Here is a 19,621-nt window from a genome sequence, read left to right on the forward strand (position 1 = left end):
TGCCCGAGACTGAGCCCGCAACGGACGACAGGACATCCCGCGATTATCCAAATGTGCTCCCGGGACTTCCACAGGATTTCCGCGGGAGATCCAGATGTCCGCTAATATCCCGGGATACGGGATATTCAACGGGACCGCGAAGGGATGTCTATTGGTTTTCCCTCGGACCTCCTGTCCCATCTGGGACGTCCCGTGGACATTCTACATGGGAATCCTTCAGGACGTCCCATGCAGGACGTCCATGGGATGTCTTCTCATTGTCCCAATAATCCCGGGAACCGATTGGGATGATTGGGATCAAAATGGGACATCTCAGGGACGTAGTGAGCTATGTGGGTAATAATCACATGGGGCCGCGATAGCTCAGCGATAGAGCGTTCACGTCTGTTGCGTGGGGTCGCTGGTTCCATCTCAGATCTCTCCAAGTGAACTTTGTGGTGGACAACTACAGTGTGCGTAGGTATTCTCCGAGTTCTCCCGTTTTTTCGTTCACTTCTTTTATTCCACCATTAAACTATCCATAATCTTCTCATCACCGTCGCTCTTAGCCTCGGTGCATATTCGTGGGACGTTAAACTCTAAAAAGAAAAAAATATGTACTGTAGACAGTGAAAGACATGCGGTAGACTAATTGTTGTACAATTATCATCGATATACAAATGTGTGACCTATTTCCAAGATTTGCCAACAATACTTTTACAAATAAAACTTTTTTTTTAATGTTAATCCGCCGTAAATTTCCTTTGGATGTCTTACTAGGCCTATAAATATTTTAATTATTTAGTAGTATCAAATAAAAATTAAAACATCGGTTCTAAAGCAATACGACAGGTAAAGATTCTGAACCAACCATCGATTTTATTCAAAATAGCAACGTTATTTCCCGCCCTTTTGGTAAAATACCGGTGAGTCGGCAACCCTAGTGAACCTAGAACGCTAACCACTGACTTACGCGGACGTCCATCTTTTGTGCTGTTTATCTAAATAGTAAATGGAAGTTCGTAAATTTGATATTACATACGAGAAAACAACAACAACAAAAGGAGAAAACTTAAAGGGGCTGATAATTTATTAAACAACAATAGTATATTTTGCAAAATTGTTGTGATACTAAGCTCATATTAATAATTGGACTTTCTCATAATATGGTTGGAACTGGAACTCACTGATTCTCAGAAATGAAGTTAAATACAAGTATGTAAGCATGTTTCTAATATAAATCTTTTGAAGTAATTCTATTCTTCTTTCAATTTCTCACAATAGGAGTCATGCTGCTGGGCCGGGCAGTGCTGGCGCCGGACAGAACTTTTCAGGAAACCGGCCAAAATAGAGAATTAGCTCACGGGCCATAGTTTGCTTATCACTATCTAGAACAGCGTTTTTCAGCCTTTTTTTCCTATGGAGCACACCAAAGTACGTTTCAAACTATCGCGACACCCCTGCATGTGATTTTTTGATAGATGTAAAAAAAAAAAAATAATAAAAAAAAAGCGAGTACACAAAATACCTACATTTTTTAAAAAAAAATTATGAAACGACTATGAGATACAAATCTCACAAGCAAATTACGTAAGACTCTTGAATAGAGACATATTAACATAAAAGAAACTTATGACTCTTAAGTAGGAATATCAGAAAGAAATATTACATCAAACTTAAAACTAGTGAGATATTAGAAGACATTAAATATCTCGCGACACACTTGACATATATTCGCGACACACCAATATGTCGCGGCACAGCGGTTGAGAAACGCTGGTCTAGAACATCATGTATCAACAAACACCTGATTCCCCTCCAGCACACTACCCCGTTCCCGTACTCAGTCAGCTAGCGTCCAAGAGCCTTGGTTGAATAAAATCAATATGGACGGGGCGGGTCGTTGTTATCGTGTGTGTGTAGTAGTAGTTATAACGTTGAGTTACCCTTGTGGCTGTGCGTATTCCGACTGCTGTGCTTGTTTTCCTCTCTCTTATTAAAGTGTTATGTTGGTAAGTTACCCAAGAACTACCAGTTATAATTTGACTTTAATGTGAATCAAACAAGCATAGAGATAGCCTGAAAGCATTTAAGGTATGTATACTGCTATGTTTTGACGACGAGTCAATTGCGTGTAAACAAGGATACGCGTAGTTGTTTTCCATGATAACTACGTATCTTATTACAATCTCAGTGTTACCGGCTAAAGATAAAAATGTATCTTGCGATAAATATTTTAAAAATAGTTTCAAATTTTATTCAAATAGACGAGTTTTTTATATTGGCAAATCGATAAAAGGAATTTTAAAAATTGTATTTGATATATGCTTACCTTTTCCTAATACATTATTGACAATTTCTCTTTCATTTGTTTTAACAGCCTGATTCACCTGAGAAAAAATACAGTGATCCAGGGCGTCCGCAGATCTTTCGTAAGGGGTTTATAATGTATAGTAGGCCCTAAAATAAATAGATAAGATAAAATAAGCATGAATATTATTAGTATCACTTAGATTCTTTTTTTTTTTTTAAACAAGTATCAGGGAAGGGCGCCCATCAAGCGGGCTAAAGTGGGTCGATCGCCCCCCTAGAGGAAATTGTACTTCGAAAGATCGAAAAACCAATATAAATTTTTAGAATAGTTATCACAAAATTTGAAACTATATTTGAAATACCGCTTATACTTGCCCCCCTCTGGAAACCACAACATGGGCGCCCTTGGTATTAGGTGTAATGATACAGTACACAGCAAACATTTGTGTACCTTTAAGAACCTTTGTGACCCTTTTAAAGAAGCAAGCCATTTCCGTTTTACATTATATGGCATAATCTATAGCTAGGAGCAGGTAAAGTTTAGGAGTCCCCAAGTAAATCTTAGTAGAATATAAATGTAAGCAATGTAAGCATCAATATACACAGTCATACCTCCAGACAAGAGAGACCTGAGCCCCCGAATTTTCTTTTCCCCTCAGACCACATTGCATCAATATGCACAGTACTACCTATATTAATACAACGAATATAATTTAGATACGTTGTGTTAGAGATGCTTTATTTTAAATTCGTTTTAATCCCTTTAAGAAAACACAAAATGGAGAAATATAGCAAACAGGTAGGAACGAGTAAGAATGCACATCTTTTCAGTGAAATTTGGCAAACACCACGATGACATGAGAGATAAGATGTAAGGTAGTAAAGGTGAATAATGGTGTTTGTAGTAAGTGGAATGGCGCGAAACATGTGGAAAGGTCGAAGTTAACAGATGGTGGGTCCTGGTGGAAAGTTTTGCACATAACGGCCAATACAGTTTGTCATCCATTTTTTTTTTTTTTTTTTTTTTTTTTTTTTTTTTTTTTTTTTTTTTTTTGTAATTAAGTTTTGAGTATTTCTTACTGTGATCGACGACAGAAGGTAGAAGAGATCAAAGTATGGTGGTTGTGAAAATAATCGAGTTTGAGAGCTGGAAAAACTTACACATTTCATGGCGTCTTCATGTCGAGCGTACTATTATTATTATTATTATTATTATTATTATTATTATTATTATTATTATTATTATTATTATTATTATTATTAATTTTAAGATATATGATTTTCAGTTCATGCATCTATTTGACGCCTGATGGAAATTTTATCTCTGTTACAACACGGATGGACTAAGGTCATGCATTAATGTCATGAACTCTGTACACGTCCAGGAGTGAGGAATTAGTGCGTTGTTGAATAGGATAGTAAGAAAGTGATAGATGAAGAACATAACAACAACTGCGAGAGATTTTTATTTACAAATGCAAGCCTGAACATTCTGCATAGCAAGCCGCAAGAAACATTAACAATACGTTTGGGCCAGGAATGACTAATGAACTCATTATTCATTGTTGGTTTGCAAAATGAGACCCGCTTCTTAGGAACAGTTTTTTCTTCCAGACATATCATTGGGGGACACTGCTTCCCGGGTTCTGAGAGTGCCCCCTCGGAGGAGACCAAAATAACATGTGTATAATATAATAATAAAAAAAAATAGAATAGTACCGTGTGAAAATAATATGTGCCCCTCCAAATACTAAATGCCACCCCCAGGATACTGGCGGATCCACGTGGGGGGCGGAGGGGGCTACCGCCCCCCCAAAGGTATTCTACTGCCAGCATGTATCGTTCGGAAATACAAATATTGTTTTTCCCCGGCCGATCCAATCTGTGTAACAAGCCTAGTAGAGTCTAATCAAAATGTGTGGTACTGAATGGTACTTAATACAGACATATTTGAATTCTGAATACTTCTGTCCCTAGTTCCTTGGGACGGTTACCATTATCCGCAAACAAGAGAGAATGATTTATACGTTGAACGAACAGCTGTAGGAAGAAGGAAAGATGGTTCACTCTGTGAACTAAAAATTATATTTTAAAATTGTGTCCTGAAAAAAAAAAAAAAAGTGGGGATGGAATTCAAAACCTGAAACTTCAATATACCTTGAATAAAGAGAAATATAGAATATTCAGCGCTCCTTACTGTAAAGCTCTCTGAATTTGAGATGAAACTTTTAGTTTGGTTGATTGATTGATATGTATTTACGTCGTTCGTCAAAAGTGATGTTTACAGAACGAGAACTAGAGTTTAAAGTTGGATCTGAACCACTGCAGTAAGTTCGATGTTTACTCACCGGGTATCAAACCACAGAACCTCATGCATCAAAGATAAAAGGTACTCTCGCTAGATACTACATCAACAAAGAACTGAGACTTTTGAGGTACAACACGGAAACATTCATTGTGACTTTTAATGGCATTTCAGCTTTTCTTGGGAAATAATACAAGCTACAAGCTGTTATTGTAATCATATATAACAGAAGTGGTCCTGATCTTTGCACAGGCCAAACCGCTTAAGCTAGAAACTTGAAATTCGGACAGTAGATAGGATTTGTGATCTAGGATACCACTAAGGAAGGATTTTTGGGAAATTCAAAGAAGGGTAGAGGGAAAGGGGTGGAAATTATTTTAATAAGATGGTCATCTCTCCAAATCCCTTAAGGTTAGAGACTTGAAATTTGGATTTGGATTTCTCATTTAAAGTAATTTGACACGCGTTTCAACATTTTTTGATACGGTACTTTAGTAAAATGGGGAAAAGAGGTGGAAAGAAAAGGGGGTGCGGATTGCAATTATTATAATAAGATATCTAAGATTCTTTGAAGGTTAGAAACATGGAATTTGGTATATGGACTTCTCACTTAAAACAATTCAGATTTCATCCTTTTTTCTTCTTCTTCTTCTTCATCTTATTATTATTATTATTATTATTATTATTATTATTATTATTATTATTATTATTATTATTATTATTATTATTATTATTATTATTATTATTAAAGATGCCTATATCTCGGGATCACTTACGCCTAGATATATGAAAGTTGCTAGTTTGATTATTCATTTAAAATAATGAAACATGGATTTTGTAAAGGGGAAGGGCCGTAGCGTGGAAAATAAATTAATTACTATGCAAATTAAATCAAAATTTAAATAAATTTGAATAGGAAACGGGGGCAAGAGTACGCAAATTTTAATTAAACTTATATATTTTGGTAAAAAATAGTTACAACGGAAAACTTTTACATGGAACACAAAAGTTGAACTCTCCTTTACGAAATGTGAACTCAACTTTTATATACCTCTATTCTTAGAGGAACTAGAACTCATAAAATGAAAACATTCAAATTCGTACTCTTGCCCCTATATATGGGGCAAGAGTACGAAGTCAAAGAGGCAAGAGCACGCACCCAAAAGAGCATTAACTATTATCACAGATGAAGGTGCTTACTCCTTTATATGATGTGCATTGTTCATGCCACCATTCATGGCATCTTGCGCACTTGATCCAGTCTTCTATTGGTGGATCACTGTAGATGATATTGCATAATGGACACTCTTACACTACTTCCTCACTGACCTAAGGAGTTGTAGCTACAACTTCGGTTTTAGCTTTCTTGGTGCAAGATGATGTTTGCCTTTGCTCTTTGGAGGGCGCCGTTTCGGAAGTAAGTTCTGCTTGAAAGGAGAGGATGTCAGAATCTCTGACTTCGAGAAGATCAAGATCTACTGGTTGAGTGCTTGGTAGCAGTTGGAGGAGGACTGACAACCACCAAAGGAGTGCATGATGTAGATGGTCCACATGGGCCCCTGCTTACCTCCAGTAAAGATCAGTTTACTGGTTGAAGGTTTGGTAACCGATGAGCGAGCAGCCAGCAGAGAAGTGTTTGATGTGGACAATCTGCATGAGCTCCTGTTTGCATCTAGTGAGAATCCAGTGTTACTGGTTGAAGGTTAGGTAACAGATGAATGAGAACGAGCAACCGGCAGAAGAGTGTTTGAAGTGGACAGTCAGCATGAACTCTTGCTTGCTTCTAGTGAGGATCTAGCGTTACTGTTTAAAGGCTTGGTAACAGATGGAGGAGGACGAGCAACTGGCAAAGGAGTGTTTGATCTGGATGCATCGCATGGGTCCCTTTTTACTTCCAGTGAATCATCCGATGAACGATTTTGGGCTCTATTCAGGTCTGATGCTTGATTTGTTGCTTCAGGAATGCTTTCGTCTTCAGACCTGGCTTCTACATTTAAGTCTACCACATCCACAATAGAAGAAAGAAAATCTTCTTCAGTGAACACATCTGGATTCAGTAGGACAACTCCAGATTCTTGAAGGCTGGATACCAATGGTTGTAGCTTTGTAGTAAGCCTCAGTAAACAAGCTCGCAACTTGTAATTATGTGGGATGGATGATTCCTCATCCATTTATCACACGCTGTTGAATACCAGGATTTCAGCGGGTCAAAAAAGGAGCGATCTAATGGTTTCAAATTATGACTGGTATTTGGTGGTAAACTCAACATCACTATCCCATTTTGCCTGCAGAAATCAATCGCTTCGATTGAAATGTGAGAGGTCTAATTGTCAACAAGTAAAAACACCTTTTTCGTAACCAAATTTGATCGCACATGTTGGTGTAAATATTATAACAATTCTACGAAAAGTTGTGAGTTGATGAACCAGAATTAGATATTCCCACAGAACCTGGCGGCGAGCCATCGAATAATTCTTGTGTCATTTGTTTTGTGGGAAATATCTTGGGAATAAAGGAACCAGATGCACTCCGTGAAACAGCTATATGTTAACTCCAAAATCACTAGATACAGTTTTATTCACAACTGATTTTTAGTCGACTTTTGGAACTTTATGAGAAACCGTATTTATGCCAGTTTCGTACATGTTGTAGATATCCCGTGAAGAAAAGCCGTTTTGTCTTACAAGATTTTTAGACAATTAAGAAAGCATTCAACTTGTGGCTTGCTAAAACCACGAGCTCTCCCCAGACCAGTCTTTGAAGGCTGTTGCAAAGCAATTGTTAAATGTCTACGACGGAAAGACTCTGTCCAATCTCTTTCTGCCATTCGATTCACATGGCTAAAGGATATGGGGCAACTAGTTACGTTCAGCAAAATTGTATGCCATTCTTCTTAGATCTTTTAAAGTTAATTCATAGAAGAGTAGATTCAGTAATGTGATATATTCCACTAATTCGTTCTCTATTTCTTCGGTAAATAGGCCTACTGGCTTTATTGTACCTAAAGACGTTGCAGATTCTCATTCAAAAAAAAAAAAAAAAAAAACCGAAAAGAAAAGAAAAAAAAGAAAAATCCTTAATTCTCCTCATAGACTATCAGTAATGGGAATGCATAGGATACAAAAAAAAAAAAGATAATATTTAGACCCTTTATAAAAATATATTTCCAAATTCAGCTTATTCCATCAGTTACAGAATGCTTGTCACCTACGAGGGTAACTTGAGAACTTCTCGACCAATCCTTGATGAAGCTACATATTGTCAAATGTTAGGTTAGCTTCATATATCATTATAGGATCCCATACCAATCATTGGACTGATACCGCCTTATGCATAGTCGTTTTAACGTATGATTACTAAAGGACTGAGTACTACAGGAAACATGCGGTAGTCGAACTTTTTAGTATGGCACTAATCACACGTCAGAACGACTCTGCATAAGGCCCATTGAAATTTCTTACTGAAGACTACTGACATTTAAGATAAAAGAGGACAAAGCATAGTATTTCTGAAACCTGAATAAAATAAGCAAGCGTAACGTTATTCAATAACTGCAGATATCACTATCTCACACGTTTATCTGTTTCGAAAACAAACACCACCTTAGATACTGTTATGTAAAGAATGGTATTTAGAATAAAAATGTATTCCTCGTACATAAGAAAATATCAGGATTCTTCAGAATTCTTAACGTTAGAGGCTACATATGGGAACCAGTATTCGTAAAGTTTGCCGTCACTCTTTATTACAACGGAATCTACATTCTTTTTTGATTGTTAGTTCTAAATCAAATTGGATTCTTTTTCATAGAACAGAAGGGGCCCTTGCCCCGTAGGTATCTGCGTACCCTTGCCCCCTCACTACACAATTAACTTCCCCGTGATGTTGTACAGCCAACTGTTGGAAGAAAGTCAATTTACTCCATCCTGTCAAACAATGGATATGTTAGAAACTAACGCTTAACAGTACTTTGAAATCGTTATAAAATTGTGTAAGTTATTCATTAACTACTTATGTCCCAATATTATATCAAACTATTAGAAAAACATAAATAATTACCTAGAAAGCTTGTAGTTTGCCGCAGCACACTCAAACTTGTTTAGGTTCTAGACGCCATTAACATCAAACTCCAGGTGGCGCATTATTGCCATACGCGAATATATTCACCTGATTTTAGGGAATCGTATCCTTACCCCCCACGTACTCTTGCCCCCCTCTACTCTACTCTTGAAATGCAAATGTTCTGATGAATATGTAAATAACTAGCTAAGTCGGTAGAGCTTTTAAGTTTAAGATGTTGGTAGAGCAAAATATGTAATATAAAAGATAAAGTAATTTAATGAACAAAATGAAAATAATTTAGTATAGCATTTTAAATCAAAAGAGGGACTCTAAGTTTCAGGTCTACGTGTTTCTCCAGGTGGTTAGAGACAATACTAATTCTCACTTCCACAACAACACTTGGTTGTTGGGAGACCGCATTTTACCGGACATTGACAACTCCAGGGCAGCTGAAAGGAAAGACACGATAATATCACACTGATCACATACCTTGTAAGACTTCCTGTGGAGAATGATGTGCACACGAAATTCATTGAATAAGCTTTTAATTAGGTGTAATAACACACGCAACAACACTATACACTGTGACTTACAATAAAAAAAATAATTTTGAAATTTTCAGGATAGTTTCGCCGAAATGTTTATTTTCACTTTAAGGCCTGATTTATTTAGATTAAATGTTCGTGCACGTTTTATCGCATCTTCATTGGTTCTCCTCTTCTTCCGGAGGTCCTCCTGGTCATCTTCTTGCCGCTCCCGATGGCTCTGCTATCTTCCGCTTAGCAGAACGTAGGTCCCACGGAGGTCATGTTTCTCTTCCACATTAAACATGACGATACTCTGCTTCCCTCCTGGTTCGCCGTCGGTCGAATATTCAGAGAACAATTAGCAATTCTCTGGATCTTGTGTCTGCAGTGGATCTTGGCACAGGTTGTTTCGCCTAAGCTAACGCGATCCAGCCTGTTAGGTGGCTATTGCTCGACTATCTAACTTCATCACCCTTATAGAAAAAGGGAAGATGACACTATAAGGTTCGTTTAACAGATTATATTATATCCTGCTCATACGTTATTAAATGTTCGTACACCACTGTCCTGTACTTAACGCACACAGTTGCGAAGTTCGTCGCGCAGGATTAACAACGAGATATAATATATATACACATTTTACGAAGATCTGACGAGCTTAAATGTTTGTCGCTAACACTGTCTCTTAGTATAACAGAGACACCAATTTCTCTATCCGTCAAAACCGAGTTTCTCTATGCGAGAGCGATACCTCTCTTCCGATCACCAGACACGAATTGCCTTTCTTCCCCCTGCCTCCTCGGTTTTGTCAAAACCACCTTCCACACAAAAGGCTGGGCTCGCCTCATAGCTTTTGCGAACCTTATGACGGGGTGAAGTGGGGAAGAAAAGGGGTTGCCTACAGAGGTCATTGTCCCCTCTGACCTGAATTTACACTTTCACTGTTTCTAATGTACATCATTTAAAATTGTTAATAGATACAAGCAAACTGATGTATCCACAGTATAGCTGAAATGTCTAGCTTTAAAATGATGCATAGCACTTCACTAATCATGTTCTTATTAACCATGTATTTTATGTTTTTCTCACAAAAATTGCTTAATTTTCGGCTGAGAGGACACGCTGCTCTCCTCAGACCTGACGGTCCTGACACCTAGCGGGATTTCTCCGCGACCACTCACCGCTGTGAGGGGTTCCTATGTGAAGTTGTCATATTTTCATTGTTTATATTAAGTTAAAATGTTTGTCAACATACCACACACGAGAATTAATACCTATATACAATAAGACAGCTTATTTGTAAGTGTGACATGCTGTCATATCTTAAAAACATAGAAATTTTACATTTTCTCCCTTGTTGGTGCAGTTTTTCCCCTCAGGACGTCGCCTGCCAAGATACCGGAAGTTTATGCTCTTACATCTATCATGCATTCCTTCCATGAAGTACTGCCGGACTTGCCGTCCTGTACTGAAATAAGCCTTTTTTGATACGACACAAAAATAACACAATACAGCGACTAACCTAAGCTATATTCTACACTAACGAAATATCAAGAAAATCTTTACAATATTAAAAGAATTACTTGTGGAAGTAAAATTATCTACATTTGTGAAGGATTCTACATGGAATGCTCCGTTCCTCGGTTTTTCTCCGGTGAGGTGAGGGGAGCTGCGAAATTCGAGGTTGGATTCTAGCTGGCCGAATTTCCGTTGGAAATGATGCTAGCTGCTAAAAAGGTGTTACTTCTGGTCAACTTCTAAAATTATCACACCTCTTTGTAGTCGAAGTTTCGCATGTACTTATGAACTCCAGCAAGCAAACTTGAACAATAGCTGCATCCGACTTGGAGTCTACAGGTACACATCGTCTCTGACCATAGTAATTTTCCCATATGTATTTATCGCAGGTTTATGCTCACTGAAGATTCATACATATTCTCTTCTTTCTAAAAATTTTAGTTAGCAACCCGGGACCAGCTGCACTTAAGTCTTGGGTGTTCTTTTCCTTGAGACAAAGAATCTCCCAACTTTGCTTTTTTTTTCTCTCTCTCTGTGTGCTGGGTTCATGCGATGTACTTCCTAAGATTTCCAAAGCATTGCTTTCTGTACATATTATTCTCAATTGAGGTGTTTAATTCAACATCTATTTTGATTTAATCCTTACCCTTACATTTATATAACACACATAATAATAATAATAATAATAATAATAATAATAATAATAATAATAATAATAATAATAATAATAATAATAATAATAATAATAATAATAATAAACACAAAAATGAAATAAACTATACACAATTACTTCCACAACTAATCCTTTACTTATTCTATCTTAAATGCAAATTAATATACGGAAAGTATATGTGAATATGTAAATTTTAGGCAAAAATAATTATATGCATATCACGATTTTAATATATTTACATAAGTTAATGTATGTACGTTACAATTTGAGCATTTTTTTTTCGTAGAAGGGCAAAAGCAGAGGTGAGGGTTCACTAAAATGTTTGTGAGGTGTTTGAATTTCGTGACAGCGTTTTAGCTCAATCCAATTCTGTATGAAAGACACAGAAGGGAGAACGCGAAATATTGTGCCACAATACCAAGTAGAAGCATTTGCTATATTGTGCGAAGCCGTATTCCGAACAAATTGGGGGTCTGGGAGCGAAATCTCACCGAAGCGAAGGCTACTATAATATACTTTTATTGTTGTTGTAAGCATAACTATAATTATACAGGTTTCTAAATGCTAGTTTTAAGAAATTACCTAATAGAGCCAATTTCCAACCCTCTGTTCCTAATCTGGTCTAATGTGTTTTTTTCTTTCTTTACATACTTAATTATACCATTGCAAAAGCAGAGTATTCGGACAAAATACGGTGCTCATGGTCCCGGGTTCGATATCCGGTGAGGGTACATTTTAACGAAAAAGGTGGTTCGAATTCCACTATAATCAGTAAGTGCACGTCTTCTTTAGCCGTCATGTCATTACCGTGGAACGTTAAACTCAAGCAACAAATCAAAATACCCTATGTACAGAGGTCTATACTTTTGCAATAATGTCCTATATTTGTCTTCTTGCTCTCTCCTGTTTAAGTGGAAAATTACTGGATGTACCAGAAATTGAATTCCTTACACATTCATATTCAAATACATCAATTGAGCACAGTTGGGAGCTTTTCTTGAGAAATGAACAATTCCATGGGTGTCAAAGTTTATCAGTCAGTGACTCCCCGACTCCTCGTGAATCCTGGGTTCTATACCAATCATAGAAATGTTTTCTTCACCTTTGATAGGCCTACATCAGAAGATTTTTGTGCGATTTATGTAGCCGCAATCTTAAAGCGCACTGAAGAAAATGTCAACAATGTTGACAAACTGAAATCATGGTCAAAAACGAAACCTAACGGAAATTCAACATCTTGCCCTCAGGAAATGTTATTCGTATAGCGCCAGAGATCAAAGATAATGTCCCTCTCAGAGAGGCACTCAAAAAAAAAAAAAATGTCATGGGTACGGATCGTCGATCGGAACATACCCTCGCATTCTATTGGATAATGAAATTGATAGATTTATGTCAAGTTTCATGTTTTCTTGCGATCACTTTAGTGAAACAAAGGGAAGCTATATTTATATACACAGAAGAGAAATGGGACAGGCTTCATGGCAGATAACAGATGACAGGATAAATACCATCGTTAATATAGCACTTTCTTTTGTGTAAGTACTGTCCAATACAGCGCATCTGATAAATCGCGGTGACTAAGTGTAACGTGAATCATGATACCGCCACGCCTCCGAAACGGAAGTGCGTATTTAATTTAAATCTAGAGAAAGAATATAATTTCATTTAAGAAAACTTACAAATTCGGGTCATAAAATATAATCTGGCAATCAAGTTTACACCCCTCTCCAGCCCCGGATTCATATGTGTCCCATTTTAGCAAATTGAAATTCTGGTCACTTTGAGATTATGCTCATCTTCCAGGAAGCGAACTGCCCCCTCCAAATGATTCTTCTGGATCCGCTAGTGGCCCTGGAACACTTTTTTTTGAAAAAAAAAAACAAAAACACTGCTCCCCGAGAAGAACCCTAAAACAGGGGTAGCGGGGAAAGGTCAACGACACGGTCAAGTCCATTTTCGGTTTTTGAAGTATGGTCTATACTTAGATGTCGTCTGCTACTCCGGGTAGTTATCTATGTGCTATTTCGTGGTGTCATTTGAAATCCCCGTGCAAAAAGTGGGCGAGCCCATACCTACGTCACACTACTTCTGCTATGGTTCTTCTCGTCATCTGTGAGCTGTAAGTAGACTCTTAGAAGAGTATTCGTGTCATTGCAGACAAATTAGGCTTACACCATACCTCTGTCGTTCAGCGGATTCGTGCAAACAGAATCATTGATGCCACATGAATTATCACCGGCCAACAAGAATTGCAATCCGGTGTGCAGTTCTCTGAGTGGAATAACCGAGAAAATTTCCTGCACCGAATTGTCATTTTTGACGAAGAATTGTTCTGCTCCGATGATCGTAAACCATCAGGACAGTGGTTGGAGACTCTTCCAAAACTCTTACAAGATGCTGATATATATGGTGGAATCAATTCATCATGTCTTTCTTGGATCCATCAGCCATTACTGCTGCTCGTTACAGCGCTCAACTCAATGAGCTAGGGCCCCATTCTGTAACGGTTTGAATTAACGTAACACAAAATCTGCGTTTTAAGTCGTCCCATCTTTGTATTCGAATGCGATTGCAATTTTCCAAAGACGTGTAAACAAATTGGAGTGGCCCCATTATATCCGAGCTGTGAATTGCGAAGACCGACGAAATTACGATTTGCGAATGATCCCAACATGTTGGAATTATTAGTGCGAACGGAGCGTCATCTTCATTCCCAGCAATGCCGTTTTCAGCGCTGAAAGTGCGTATTGAAGCGATGTTTAGGGAAAATTATAATGATATCAAATGCAATTATACATTTTAGAAAAATAAATAACATCTCTATTTATTCAAAATATTTAAGTCTGAATAGAACGCTCTTCATATTAATGAAGACAGGCTTCAGTTGATGATCGAATCGATTTATACATATATGTGCTTAACTATTCTTCTTATTTAAAAACTGACGTTTTATTTATTTTTTCATTATTAACATTATCTAGGCATATTATGATTATTTTTCCTTTTTTAGTTTAACGTCCTACGTTATGCTTCGAGGCTAAGGAAGACAGTGCTCATTAGATGGATTAAGGATATACGCAGGGATGGATTCTAGGACTCTGGTTCTCACGAAATCCCGACTTTCGTATAAATTTTGTCTAATTTTTTGGGGTGATTTTACGTATTTTAATGTAATTTACCCTCATATTAAATTTGTACCTCCCCAAAACCTTTGGCCCTCTCCGAAAATAAATTTCTGCGTGCGTGATTGAGATGGATGATAAAAATAGTCTGAAGGAAGTGAGAAGAAACGAGAGAAGAAAGAACCCCGAGTGTAGGGCATAATTTACGAAATGACCACCAATGAAACGTTTCATCTGACTGTTTAAGAATTCATTTCAATGATAGCGATTTTATGAACGGTGCCGCACACGAAAAACTTTTTTCCTATAAATGTTTGCTTTTCCATTAACCTTTCAATGATTATTAAATTACATTCGTTACCATTTAAAATTTTCTAATTCCACTCGAATCACCTTCTAACATTTTTGTATGGCTCCGATAGTTGCTAACCTTGGTGAAGTCTACATGTTGGAAAAAAATTGATAATGGTTTAATTAAAATGTTAAATATATATAACATTTATTTATGGCTGTTCTGCGTAGTGTAAAATTTATATTATTTATTTACTAATATAAATTATTGTGATAAGCTTTGCAACAGCATTTTCAAATTTTCGCTGAGATTACAGAAAAAAGATCTCCAGTTCCTTACCAGAAGGTAGCGTTCCCAATACTGATGCAACGTTCCCTCTTTGCACTGCCATACTGATGCGTTGTAGTAGAAAACAGGTTGCTCTAGCGTCTCCTGACGATAAATAAGACGATATCTGTATATAGATAGATAGATAAGTTGCTATTTAAAATTTTCGGGTCTGTTACGGACCTCATGATAAGGGGTCATATATTCGGGAAAGTAGAGCAGTCCACTCGATGCGCCCTCTGACATTGTTTTTATTTATCTCACTTCTTTTAGATCTCTAAACTATGCTACGCTTAAGTCCCGGAAGTCGTATAGGAAGTCGTATATGCGGTTTCATGCAATCGATTCAGCGTACCAAAAATAGATTCCATTTCCTGCGTTAACTTTATATTCAAACCGGAAGTGATTCAAATTGGTCATTTCCGGTTTCAACAGATAGTAAAAAGCAGTTTTTTTGCAAACGATTCACCGTCTCAAGGCAACGCACCACGATTATCCCGAACACTACCAAAACCGGAAGTGGTTCAAATTTAATATTACTTCCGGTTTCAGTACTGATTTCCACAGAACAAGAACGGTAAGATTATCGAGAAGTGGCTTTTTGCAATCGATTAAGCATCCCAAGAATAGGTTATATCTGCTACCTAAACCCTATATCCAAACTGGAAGTGTTATTAACGATTTTTAGTTTTAACTTTTATCACTAGAGTACAAAAGGAAGAAAGCATAGCGAGTGATGGTTTTCTGATACGGATTCAGTGTCCGAAGAACAGGTTCTATCTTTGATCTTATTAATCTATTGCAACTAGTAGTAATAGATTTGCTACTTCAAGTTTGAAAATTAAATTCCAATGGTTTGGAAGTGTGCCGTAGTTTCACGCTATGAAACGAAACTCACTTATTTTTTTTTAACCCTTTTATCTCCAACCGTTTGTGGTTTATTAAGATCTGACTATCTAAAACGCTCGGTATCTATATATGCAAAACTAAACTTAACTTTATTTCATTATAATTTTCTATGTAAATGACTTATCTCTATTTATATTATCATTTTTTTTAAATAGTTACTTACTCTTTACCACTATTATTTGTTGCAGGAAACAAAAACAAGAGTGTTTGTTACTCATCACAGAGATGTGTTCAATGCCCTCAACGTGAATAATTAATTTGAGCAAGTACTTTGAAGCACTTAATTGTTCACTTGAATGCGATATTAGAGCTAGATTCGTACATAATATACTTTCACCATGAATAAGGCTAATAAAAATGATGGTGGTTTAGGATACTCTTATCATATGCCTTCTGGAGGTTGGAGTCTAAAAATCAGGAACACTTTGTCGCAGTTCAGTGACCTCTTCAGTGAGTTTAATAGATATATAGCTCCAGCGTATCACCATGACAGATGTGAAAGGTAAGTTTTGTGTTTGTATAGAGACTGTCAGATTAATCCATTACTTTTTTATTTATAAACAAATAATTGAAAATAAAAAGAAAACTGAAATAGTATAGTACAGTATATGGTAGTACAGGTTGTCCGAGAAGTCCCCATACCCCTAGATTTAAGCACCACAGACTACAACCTAGTGTAATTTTAGTTGTGATATTGATAACACTGCTTTCATGGTCATAGAGAGTACTTTTTGGTATCCCTGCTTTCAAACATTGTCTATAGTACTCGCGCCGAGTCGTGAAGCTTGACCTAGATATACCGATTTCACCACCCAATAGAAAGCGAGGGTGTGTTCCAGTCGTCAACCCCCACCCATCAAATTTTGTCAGTGTCGTCTCTCGCGCTACATAGAAAACATCTCCCGAGAGTATAGTGTTGTCGGATTAGCGTCAAGTTCCGTTTTGTTAATTCTTTTTTGTTGCGTTATATTTTCGTTGTTACTATTTGTGCTATTATTATCATTTTAGAATAGTTGTTATAGTAGTTATTGTTGTGCAGTGTTATTATTGGCAATTTTTAAATGCCTTTTTTATATACTGGTTTACTATGTCTTCAAAGTTTGGCAACATTGTTGGTGAATTTCAGCTGTTTGACGTTTCCTCAAGTGTGCGCTCGGGAAGCGGCTCCACGAATTGTACCGAAGTTTTCCGATATGTTAGAGCTCAAGCAAAATATTTCTATGATTGGCTTTAGAGCCCAAGCTTCACGACTCGGCGCGAGTATTATAGTATCCTCACATTTCAAGTCGCGTGGAACATTTCAGTTATGAAACCCATGGCTGATGTGAGTGGTTGCCGTTCCACAGTTGAGAAACGGTTACTAACATGTATGGGGAGGTATGTACGAACGGTCACATACAGGACAAATAATGACACAAGTAGAGGCTGCTTTGACAAGGATCCATCTCGTAGAACAACTCTGCTTGCTTGGGTGAAACGTATGTTTGCTTCGGAATATGTCAAAGACGTATGACGCGTAGTGGACATAAGAAGGCGCGTAAAGAACATGTGCTGACATCGCTCGGAAATTGCGATGTCTTCAATCAAAATGATTCCCAAAAGAGCAGCTGAACTAAATATACTATCTTCAACAAAGCATAAACACACCAAAAAAGATTACTCTCTGTGATACTTAAGCGCAGGGGTAGGGAACTTCTCGGGTATCTTATTCAGTGATATATAATACTTCACCGTTATGTGATATTAAGTAGATATTGCTTTAACAAATTTGTTCATGTAATAGAATAGGAAAAAATATATAAATTTCATGTAAGAAATAGTAACTACAATCTAGAAAAGAAATAATTGTTCTCTTTTAATGCCAAATTTGTTTCCTTCTTGGAAGATGAGAATGTAATCCAAATAGATTTTTCTTTTTAGAGTAAAACTGTTCTGGTTCCAACCAACTTTTGAAGAAATGTTCGAATTAAAAAAAAAAAAGTTAGAGGTTGGTTAAAAATATGTTTATAATTTCTAATTTTGAATACCTTTTTTTCCAAAGAATTTAATGTGACATGATATTTTTAATTGATTTTGTTTGGTTTCAGATCTCTTCAGATGCGTTTGTATTCAATGCACAAAAGGGAATTCGTTATGGTTTTTGTTGCTTTCTTTGCCTGTTTCGGATTGGCTGTGTTCATAGGATTAGCAGGTAATTCAGAAATATTTCTTGCTATGTATATAAAATATATGTATAACCACTTACCGGTGTTTAGACTTACTAGTTTTACAAGAAAAACACTAAAATATACGTTCACTGAAATGTGTATGGAGATTTACTTAATCTATCTTCCTAGCATGAAGCATAATCACAACACATGTTTTCAAGCTTCCTCTTAATTTGTTTGTTAGGACACACAAGTGGGACTTATAATAATGTTGTTAGTAGCCTACATCTGTACGTCCGTCGTTACTTTTCAGGATCACTCTCTGTTTTGGCGACAAATAGCTGCGTACAACGATCATTTCCGCCGTATTCGTTTATGGAGTCAATCCGTGAACGTCGTAACGGGTAACGACGACTTACGTTTGTTCCTTAGTTCACTCAATAATTCTTGAACTAAAATGAATTATTGAATTCAGTTTTTAGCAATGGTAATAGAAGTTACACGTCTTGCCGTTAGGTGGCAGAAAACGTCCTCTTGCGGTTGACATCTACCGGAGGAAATTAGAGCTTCTAGTCCATGTTCCTTTTCACGCATTTTCCTTTACTCTTAATTTTTGTATCCATTCAATAGAAAAAAAGGTAACTCTATGGAAATATCAAATTTTAGCCAATAATTCAGAACTTTGGAGGCGTTAAAGTTGGCGCGGCCAAATCGTCCTCAGGGGACTTCAAAGAAACGGGACACCATTGAAGGACCTACATGTTTCTTTTTACATCCTAGAGATATTTCAACAAGTGCTTCTAGTGGAGGGTGATATTCCAGTTAACCTGCTGAAAAAAAAACGATGTTTCATTTTTTATCCTCTTGTAGAGAAGGGGCCGTGGTAGCTCAGTGGTAGAGCGCTCAGCTCTGAGCCTGGGGTCCTGGGTTCGATCTCAGCCCCCGCCAAGTGAACCTTGTGGTGGACAAACACCGTGTGCGTGGGTTTCCTCGGGGTTCTTCCATTTCCTCCCACTTTCTTCATTGCACCATTTCATTCATTTCTCATCATCGTTGTCTCCTTTAGCTTCGCCGGCATAACCGTGGGACATAAAATTCAAATATGTATTTTTCTTGTAGAGAAAGCTATGTATGATACAAACTTATTAAACAAGTTGTTTTATCTTTATAGCTCCATATTTAATATGTTCATTACTTTGAAAGGACTACTTTAGTATTCTTTTAGTGCTAGTGATATTATTATTATTATTATTATTATTATTATTATTATTATTATTATTATTATTATTATTCATAATAATAATAATAATAATAATAATAATAATAATAATAATAATAATAATAATAATAATAATAATAATAATAATAATAATAATACAAACCCAAAATGTATGCACCTCGTTGATACCACACCAGGCCGGTAGCCAGCTCAAAAATGTAGGGGGGC

The 19,621-nt window shown here is 36.8% G+C and overlaps 1 protein-coding gene across 1 annotated transcript in view; it reads left to right on the top strand.

Moving 5' to 3' along the window:
* Nucleotides 1-1,839: 1,839 nt before the first annotated feature.
* Nucleotides 1,840-19,621, top strand: part of LOC145662982 (transmembrane protein 181) — a 70,286-nt gene continuing 52,504 nt past the window's right edge. Inside the window, exons 1-3 of the mRNA XM_081729077.1 lie at nt 1,840-1,991; nt 16,216-16,529; nt 18,115-18,218. Of these exons, the coding sequence (XP_081585203.1) occupies nt 16,366-16,529; nt 18,115-18,218 (268 nt within the window). The 5' untranslated portion in view covers nt 1,840-1,991; nt 16,216-16,365. The remainder of the gene's footprint in view (nt 1,992-16,215; nt 16,530-18,114; nt 18,219-19,621) is intronic.

The sequence above is a fragment of the Thermobia domestica genome, chromosome 10 (assembly GCF_964235325.1).
Source record: "Thermobia domestica chromosome 10, izTheDome1.hap1.1, whole genome shotgun sequence".
In the NCBI taxonomy this organism is placed as follows: Eukaryota; Metazoa; Arthropoda; class Insecta; order Zygentoma; family Lepismatidae; genus Thermobia; species Thermobia domestica.